Source organism: Rutilus rutilus (assembly GCF_951802725.1).
Source record: "Rutilus rutilus genome assembly, chromosome: 17".
NCBI lineage: Eukaryota > Metazoa > Chordata > Actinopteri > Cypriniformes > Leuciscidae > Rutilus > Rutilus rutilus.
In genome coordinates, this window is record NC_140230.1 from 35,267,623 (window position 1) to 35,277,073 (window position 9,451).

The following is a 9,451-nucleotide window of genomic DNA, read 5'->3' on the forward strand; positions in this document are numbered from 1 at the left end:
TGCATTTTTGTATTGCGATATATTGTGACACAATATATTGTTACACTCCTATATATATCTCGAATGGCTCTTTAATCGTTAATCTACTTTGATGTCGTAGTCTGCAAGTCGGATGCACATATTAACTTCATTCCTGAACGAATCAGCCGTTTGAATGAATCAAATGAATGAATGACTCAATGATTTACTCATTTAGACATTTACCACCACCTACAGTTTTAGTTTCTTATTAAAGTCCCCCTGTGGTGAAAATCAAGTTTTTAATGTTGTTTATTTCTTTATGTGGTGTTTTTAATATGCTTTAAGACGAACTCATGTGTAAGTTCATAAGTCGACACCATTGCTGAGTATTTCCTCCTTAAAACTGCAGTGAACCAAAGACAGTCTCAAAAACACGCTTTGAAATCGCTGGTGTTTCTGACGTCACAAACGACCTTGTAACCAATCACGTAAATGCGCGGGCGGGCTTTAGCATATCATCAGCTGCGATACAGGGGAGTCCCGAGAGAAGCCAGGTTATCTTGGTATATTTTTTTTTGTTGGTATGAATAATTGGGTACATTTAGCAATATTGCGGCCGGGTGAATTATGTATGTGTATTAAGATGTTATGATAAACATGCCTTTATCCACTGATGTTCTGACTTATTCAAAGCGTTTCTAAGGGTGCTGATTGTTAGAAGGCAGACTGAGATGGCGAACGGGAACATGGTTCGTGTATCATTAGTAGGGCTGTCACTTTTGTGAAAAAATCCTGTTTGATTTTTTTGAGACATAAGTGTTCATTGAATCGATTGTAAAATCGATTTTCCATGTCTAAAGACGTTTACATTTTAAACGCCAAATATGGGCAAATCCACGGACAACTAACAGGCATGAGGACGAACGTAAAGAGGGCGCACCGCGCTTGAGACGCACAAGTCAGTAATATTTCTGATGATTTATTGGCGTGAAGTTTCGTGCACAATGACAAACAGGTGTGCAACATTCTCGGAAAAACAATAAGCCATAACATCAATGAAAAACATTACTGCAGTCTTCAACATGGCTGTGTTTACCATTAGAAATGTCAAACAAATTTCGACTGCGATTGTAGCCCGAATCTGTATCTGTATGCATGAGACTTTCTGAATACCGGCAGAATTCACATTTTTTGTAGTAAAAAGAGACACATAATGCAGAAGCATAATCTGCTGTTATGTGTGTTTGTCACAGCTGCTGTGACGCGTGTTCACTGCGGGCGTATCGTGACGAGCTGGATGCGCTCCGAGAGAAGGCCGTTAAAATCTATTCCCTATTTTCGTTTTCGAAACTTGTGTTGGTTGGTCCGATCGAACGTAAAGTGACAGCCCTAATCATTAGCATTATTAGCTGTTTGATAACATAGTCAAGCAAAAGGCTAATTATATTCATTACCGTTATAAAGAGCAACACCGCTGTGCAGCGTTTACCTCAGTAAGTTGAGCGAGTGCATCTCTGAGCTGCTGTGAGTGAGTGGAGGCGGGGCTCATTTGCATATTCATAGAACCGCGTATACTAAATGAGGGTGTAGAGATACATTTAAGGCATGAAGATATATTTTTCACAGGAAAAAAAAACATTTAAACGTCATTTTGGTGATCAACGGATCAAATTATTGAGTACAGGGGGACTTTAAGAGTTTCGTGTCTTTTTGTTCTTTTACTACATGCGGAGAAAATATAAAATATTATAAATTTCCTGGTGCGTTACGTTAATATCTGTGTTGCAGGAGACAATCCGGACTGCTCTGGCCATGGGTGCGGACCGCGGGATACATGTGGAAGTGTCTGGAAAAGACTACGAGACGCTTGGTCCCCTGCAGGTCTCCAAGATCATGGCTGCTCTCGCTAAGAAAGAGGAAGCCGATCTGATTATTCTGGGTAAACAGGTAGCTGACGGTTCATTATTGTGCAGTATTAACAAATTACTGAATATTCATCAGTTGGTTTCATGATATTGTGTAATCTTCCTCTGTTAGGCCATAGATGATGACTGCAATCAAACTGGACAGATGACGGCAGCTCTATTGGACTGGCCGCAGGTTTGTTCCCATCTGTGTATTTAGTAATGTTTATAAAGAAAGCATCACTATTATTATGGATCTGAAGACCCTTGCATCATGGTAGTGATTTTTGCATGAGCATTTTTCTTTTTTAATGTACATGTAGCGACAATAACCTTCTCGTCACTTAGAGGTGTTGTAGGATTATTTTTGACGCGTTCAAACAAGATGCTTTCAGTCCAATACTGGAATTATCCCTTTATTTGTCACAGTTTCGATGCCAAAACACATTATAATCCACAAGTTTGCATGTCAACATACGATCCTGACACGGTCAACAAATTGTTTGTTTCCCTCATTAGTTACACCTGACTGCACTTGCTCTCTGGCTACATGTATACTTATTAAACCCAGACTCCACCCAGTGTCCAACAGTGGAACTACAACATATTATAAATAGAGCATAATGGCTCTTTCACCGTGTCCTAACTACACGCAACACGCGATAAAAGGTTATTCTTCATGTTAATCAGAGTGTTTGTCCTAACCAGCCGCGGCGGTGACACGCAACGATTCTATTTTCTATTTTTCTGCGACGTCGCGCTGGAACAACAAACACAAAGTGTGGCAATGATAATCTCTGTACTGTTTATGTGCTTTATTTAATGTTAAAAGCGTGTCATGTGACTTTGAATATCATTTAGTGCTCCAGCTTTGTAGCTGTAAAAGCAACAATGGATAATTCACCTCAGATCTTGAAATGAAACAAATGGAAACAAGAACGTTCAAACTGTGAACAAACAAGTGTATTCTTTGACAAAGATTGTTTTAGTAACTCAGTAGCCTATGTATTTGAATAATGTTTAAATGGTGTAATATTTGTGAATTTGATTATGTAGCTACCTATCCATTTTCTTGCGAGTGCCGTTGAGATTACTCTCTGGTGCCGCGAGACTCCGCCCACACGCTGTTCTGATTGGCTGACTCTGCCCACATGCTGTTCTGATTGGCTGTGGGTGATTGATTTTGACGCATCTCGCAGTCGCGTCGCGTCTAGTGTGGACAGACAAATTATTTGTCGCTGGAATCTTATCCCATCTCGTCTGGTTAGGAAATTGAGTCTAAATTGATATTTGCTCTGCCTGTTATGTCACATTTCTTTCTGGACTGAGAGTGACCCCTCTCCCGAATTCCCCCGAATTATTTTATCATTTTCTAGGGAACGTTTGCATCTGAGTTGACCTTAGAAGGAGGCAAGCTGAAGGTGGTGAGAGAAATTGATGGTGGATTGGAGACCATTATGATCAATATGCCAGCCGTTGTGACCGCTGACCTCCGTCTCAACACTCCCAGATACGCCACGCTGCCCAACATCATGGTACAGTAATGCAACACCGTACGGCTCTGTGCACACATACGGATTAAAGTTTTTTTGGTAACACTTTACAATAAGATTTATTAGTTAATATTAGTTAGTGTATTAACTAACATGAACTAACCATGAGCAATACATTTGTTACTGTATTTGTTAATCTTTGTTAATGCTAGTTAATAAAAATACAGCTATTCATTGTTTGTTCATGTTAGTTCACAGTGCATTATCTAATGTTAACAAGATTTTAATTAAGTATTAGTAAATGGTGAAATTAACATTTACAAAGATTAATAAATGCTGTATAAGTGCAGGTCATTATTAGTTCATGCTAACTAATTTAGTTAACTAATGTTAAGCAATTAACCTCATTGTAAAGTGTTACCGTTTTTTTTTTTTCTAGCAATACCAGGATCATGGGTTTGATTCCCAGGGAATGCATGAACTGATCAAATGCAAACTTTGAATGCAATTTAAGTTGCTTTGGATAAAACTGTCTGCTAAATGCATATATGTAAATGTATACACTACTGGTATACAAAAATACAGTAAAATTCTGAAATATTACTACAATTTAAAGTTACTGTTTTCTATGTGAATATATTTAAAACATTTATTTATTTCTGTGATCAAAGCTGAATTTTCCGCATCGTTACTCCAGTTTTCAGTCACATGATCCTTCAGTAATCAGACTAATATGCTAATATTTTAATATTTCACAATATTGTTGTTTTTACTTTATTTTTGATTGTATAAATGCAGCCTTGTCAACAAACATAAAAAATTTAAATTTGTCAAGGACTCTGATGTAAGGCTAAGATGTTTTAGTGATCCATCTCATTGGTTTTACTGGATTTTTCTTCTTCTTTACTGATTTTCTATTGAGAATTAGCATTTTCAAGTGGTTCCCTCAGGATTTTTAGATGGGAAAAGCACTTTTCAATTTAAATTAATGAAATTCTATGGTTAAATTGAATAAAACATAACATTAAAATAAAACATGTCAATAAAACATTAAATTGACGAGACGTAATTTTTCAAATGACCAACATAAGTGGAAAGCAGGGAAGAAAACATCCTGCAAAACTTGTACCATATGGCATGTATTAGTTGTATTTTTTGTGCCTCCATAGAAAGCAAAGAAAAAGAAGATTGCGAATGTGAAGCCTGCGGACCTGGGAGTGGACGTGAGCTCACGGTTGGAGGTGCTCAATGTGGACGAACCTGCGCAGAGACTCGCTGGAGTGAAAGTGGAGACCGTCGAGGATCTGGTGGGAAAACTGAAAGAGGCTGGAAGAATATAGAGGAACTAGATGCAGTGCAGACTAACAATGAAGGTAAGGATATAATATCACACTCACTAACCTGCTTCTCAAAAATGTTTTGCACAAATAATAAATTTAGCGTTGGCTAAAGTAGTTCCAGGCAGGTTTTGACCGCATTACAGCTACATATCACTTCGCCAAATGATTTCAGTTATTTCAAAGGTCCTTATATCCGACAGCAAAAGAACCAAAACCCACAACGACACTGACCAAGCAAATAAATATATTAAACAATAGGATTAAAACCACAAATTGTTTCCAAGTAATTACATTTAATTATCTATGGAAAGCACTCTCTCTTTTTCCTGCTACAGGCACATAAACGAAACATTCACGCACATTGAAAATTGTCAGCACTGCCCTGCGACTTTATCAATAAAATAGATTCGCATCTGCAAAACTAAACAGCATTTCTCAATATTGAGGCAGCTGTTTTTGAAGCACTTAAACTTACAGTTTCACAGACTCAGGTAATTCACACACGCTTAATCTTTCTCTCTCTCTCTCTCTCTCTCTCTCTCTAATAACTGCATTAGTCTGCATATCAATGTCTCAAGCCTCCGTTACTAGCTCTAAAATTACATTTATTATGAATTAGCAATAGAGGCTTGGGATGAGATGCGTAAGAAATTAGTTTGACGCAAGAGCGTTTTAAAAAGAAAAATGTCAGAAATTAAAAAAAAAAATCTTTAGTATTAGGAGAATAATTGACTCCAGTCCATTGAATTATTAGGAAAATAATGCACACCCAAGGTGTAACGTGATTTATTATTATTATTAAAAAATATTTTTCTAATAATTCAACAGCTCAGGGTGAATTATTCCTTACTTAATGCGACAACTGAGCAATACCTTTGTTATACGAGATTTACTTTATTAATACAAATACAGCTACTCATTGTTAGTTCATGTTAGCTCAGGTCTATTAAAGGTTGTATCAGCGATTGCAGGCCCAAACATAAATGATCACATTCAACTAATCTTTCCTAACGATCCGCTAGCTGCCCGCCCCATAAGCATGCCGTCAAAAAACCGCGTCTCTGTAGGCAGCCTAGGCTCTGAGATCTGCACACAAAAACAGTTGGTTTCACCAACCACTCAAAACCAAAATAAATAGTGTTCCAACCAATCACAGACAGTGTTGTGAGGTTTTCGCGTGCAGCCGTCATAGGCAGCCGTGCACGAGCGCAGAACCTCACAACACCCACCCCTGTTTTTGACGTCCTGCTTATGGGGCGGGCAGCTAGCGGATCGTTAGGAAAGATTAGATGAATGTGATCGTTTATGTTTGGGCCTGCAATCGCTGATACAAGCTTTAACTGATACAGCTTTTGATTTTATTAATGTGTTGGCTAATGTTGAAATGAACATGAACTAAGGTTAATATATGCTTTAGAAGTCTTTTTCATTGTTAGTTCTACTAATGTTAACAAATTAAACCTTATTTACTGATTAAACAAATAAAACATGAGGTCTAGAAAAACAAAAAGCTGCTTTATTCAACATGGAAGCAGGTTGCCTTCTTTTAGGCTGCCACAAAGTAACAAAAAGAAAAATGTCATGTAGTTTGAATAGGTATAATTCATGTTATATTTTGTCCTTTTTTGTTTTCTGTAGGTCTTTTGTAACTGGTGATGGAGCAAACTACTGTTGATCAAACTTTGAGGCCAGTAAAGTCTGCATCGGGCCCGTCACAAATCCAGACCAGACCCATGTAGTTTATATAGTATCTGTGTTTTGACCCTAATGTTCTTGTGAATGCTGAGAGACACTGATCCATCGACGCCCACCCGTCCCAGCGAGGGCTCACCAGTTCTTCTGTGCATTATAAGAAACACGACATCAATATATAGGGATCACTTTAAGCCATTATATTTGTTTTATTGATATGTTCAGTCAAAATCAGAACTGTCTGTGCTTCCTGACATTTATTGCGTTATGAAAAACTAGTGTACTTTGAATGAGGCTTAGAGTTTATTGATGTTGTTTAAAGTTAAGCATCATTTTTAACCAGACAGTGTCTCTCAGCATGAAGAAAGAGTAAACCACGTTACCACAAGCGCCTCTAAATGAGTCCTGATTGTACAGTATCATTTGATGACAATAAAAAGTTGTCTTTTTCATATGCATATCATTATTGTGAGTCTCAATCCTTCTGCTCTTAAAGCTGCAGTGTAATATTTGTGATGTTAAAATACTTTTTCCTATCCCAGTCCTGAGACAACTGTACAGAGACGACATGCTGTTGTGGTTTATATGTCCATTTATGTCAAGATTTGAGCTTGTTGTCTAACCTGTTGTGTGGGGAAATGATTTGGAAACACAGAGGTTTACTGGTAAACAAAGGAAGAGCTGGGACGCATGTGGGTTCTGCTGAATGAAGACATCAGGTAATCTCTCACAGTTCTCTTGTTTATCCTGTGGTGTACGATTACTTTTCAAAGCCGTTCTGCACGCTATTTTAATAATCTGCATGCTGCATGGAGAGAACTTGGCATCTCAATAGTAGTGTGTTGCTCTTCAAAAATTTAACTAAAGAAATTACGTTAAAATTAAGGACGGTCTTATACTCTAGGAGTTGCTTGGTCCTTAACAAATCCAAAACCTCCATTGGATCCCAATCAAATTTCAGGATTTTTGTCTGGAGACTTTTGTCCACTGAAAGGATGATTTTGTATATCCATAGTCAGTGGTTCTCAATCTTTTTGGCTCCAAGGTCCCCCATTGTCCACAACATATTCAAAGACTCCATAACTTTTTCAGTTGTTTATGTTTTACTGGAATATTGTTTTTAAAAACAAATGCAGTCAAAAAATTCTATAAAATATTTTACAGCTAAGCACAGCTAGAAGTATATATATTCATAATTATTTATCATGTTAATTTTGATCATTTATGTGATTTTGAGGTCTAGGAATCACACCAGTTTCTTAAACCAGTTGTAAAGGGGGTGAATAATAATAATAATAATAAAAAAGAATTCGATTTTATTTTGGCTTATATATACTGGTACTATTACTATATAATAGTACATATATAAGCCAACGTTTATTGTACATATTTTAGTGATATATGTGTGTATGTATAGGCCTGTATAATAATAATAATAATAATTCATTACATTTATATAGCGCTTTTCTCGGCACTCAAAGCGCTTTACATAGAAGGGGCAATCTCCTCAACCACCACCAATGTGCAGCATCCACTTGGATGATGCGACGGCAGCCATATTGTGCCAGAACGCCCACCACACACCAGCTTACTGGTGGAGAGGAGACAGAGTGATGAAGCCAATCAGTATGTGGGGATGATTAGGAGGCCATGATGGACAGAGGCCACTGGGCAAATTTGGCCAGGATGCCGGGGTTACACCCCTACTCTTTCGAAAGACATCCTGGGATTTTTAATGACCACAGAGAGTCAGGACCTCAGTTTAACGTCTCATCCGAAGGACGGTGCTCTTTGACAGTATAGTGTCCCCGTCACTATACTGGGGCATTAGGACCCACACAGACCACAGGGTGAGCACCCCCTGCTGGCCTCACTAACACCTCTTCCAGCAGCAACTTGGTTTTCTCAGGATGTCTCCCATCCAGGTACTAACCAGGCTCAGCCCTGCTTAGCTTCAGTGGCAGTGTATGTCAAATATGTATCAAAATTTCTATGTATGTAAAATATAGGCCTATATGTAAACAAGCAATATATATATAAATTGTATTAAAAAAAAATATATATATATATATACATTTTATTTTTAATACAATTAAAAAATGTTACAGTTTTGCTTGTAAGTAGTAATCAATACAAATTAGTGCAGGTATTATTTTTATGGAGAGTTCATCAACAATTCTGTCATAATTTTGTCGACCTCATGTTGTTGTTCTGAACCTGTAATGTATGTTTCTTTCTTTCTTTCTTTCTTTCTTTCTTTCTTTCTTTCTTTCTTTCTTTCTTTCTTTCTTTCTTTCTTTCTTTCTTTCTTTCTTTCTTTCTTTCTTTCTTTCTTTCTTTCTTTCTTCTGTGGAACACAAGGTGCTATTATTATTATGCAGATTTGTATTTGGGGGAGAATTATGCAATGAACGTGAAGATGGAGGCTGTCAGTCACTAACAATTTTCTGTACGTCTCTTTTGTTTTCCACGGAAGAAAGAATGTCGTACATGTTTGAAATTACAATTTGGTTTGAACTGGAACTATCGCTTTAAACGCAGGACGCTAAGCCCCGCCCACTCATACACTTGTGTGACTGATGGAATGATTTCTCCAGGTAATTCTCACCTGGACGGAGGAGTTTTGGGAATTTCTCAGGGATGTGGAGTGACTTCACAGCTATTCATCAGTTTTCGAAGGAATATGACTTCATCATCAAAATTAAAACTCTGACCTGCAGCTTTAGTTTGAGTTTGTCGACATGCAGACGCGGTTTAGTTTGATTTGTGTTCTTTTGTTCTTCATTGCAGGTAAGTCAAAATCTAATCTCATCATTTATACCAATAAATGAATATATTATTATTCATTTTATTGTAAGTGACAGTCTTTAACATAACTCAGACTGAGTAAAAAGCTTAATTCGTCTATTATTATTATCACGATATCAATATGCAGCAAACACTTACGTTGTGACACATTGCATTTCTACTATGGCAACGTCATAACAACGTAGAATTGTAAGATAGGTAATGGTATTGTTTATGGATTGTGATACTGGTTTACTGGAAATGGATAATATAA

The 9,451-nt window shown here is 37.3% G+C and overlaps 1 protein-coding gene across 1 annotated transcript in view; it reads left to right on the top strand.

Moving 5' to 3' along the window:
• etfb (electron transfer flavoprotein subunit beta) overlaps nt 1-6,848 on the top strand; it is an 11,886-nt gene extending 5,038 nt beyond the window's left edge. The window contains exons 3-7 of the mRNA XM_084385949.1: nt 1,750-1,908; nt 1,999-2,061; nt 3,242-3,400; nt 4,528-4,731; nt 6,337-6,848. Of these exons, the coding sequence (XP_084242075.1) occupies nt 1,750-1,908; nt 1,999-2,061; nt 3,242-3,400; nt 4,528-4,698 (552 nt within the window). The 3' untranslated portion in view covers nt 4,699-4,731; nt 6,337-6,848. The remainder of the gene's footprint in view (nt 1-1,749; nt 1,909-1,998; nt 2,062-3,241; nt 3,401-4,527; nt 4,732-6,336) is intronic.
• The last annotated feature ends 2,603 nt before the right edge of the window (nt 6,849-9,451 follow it).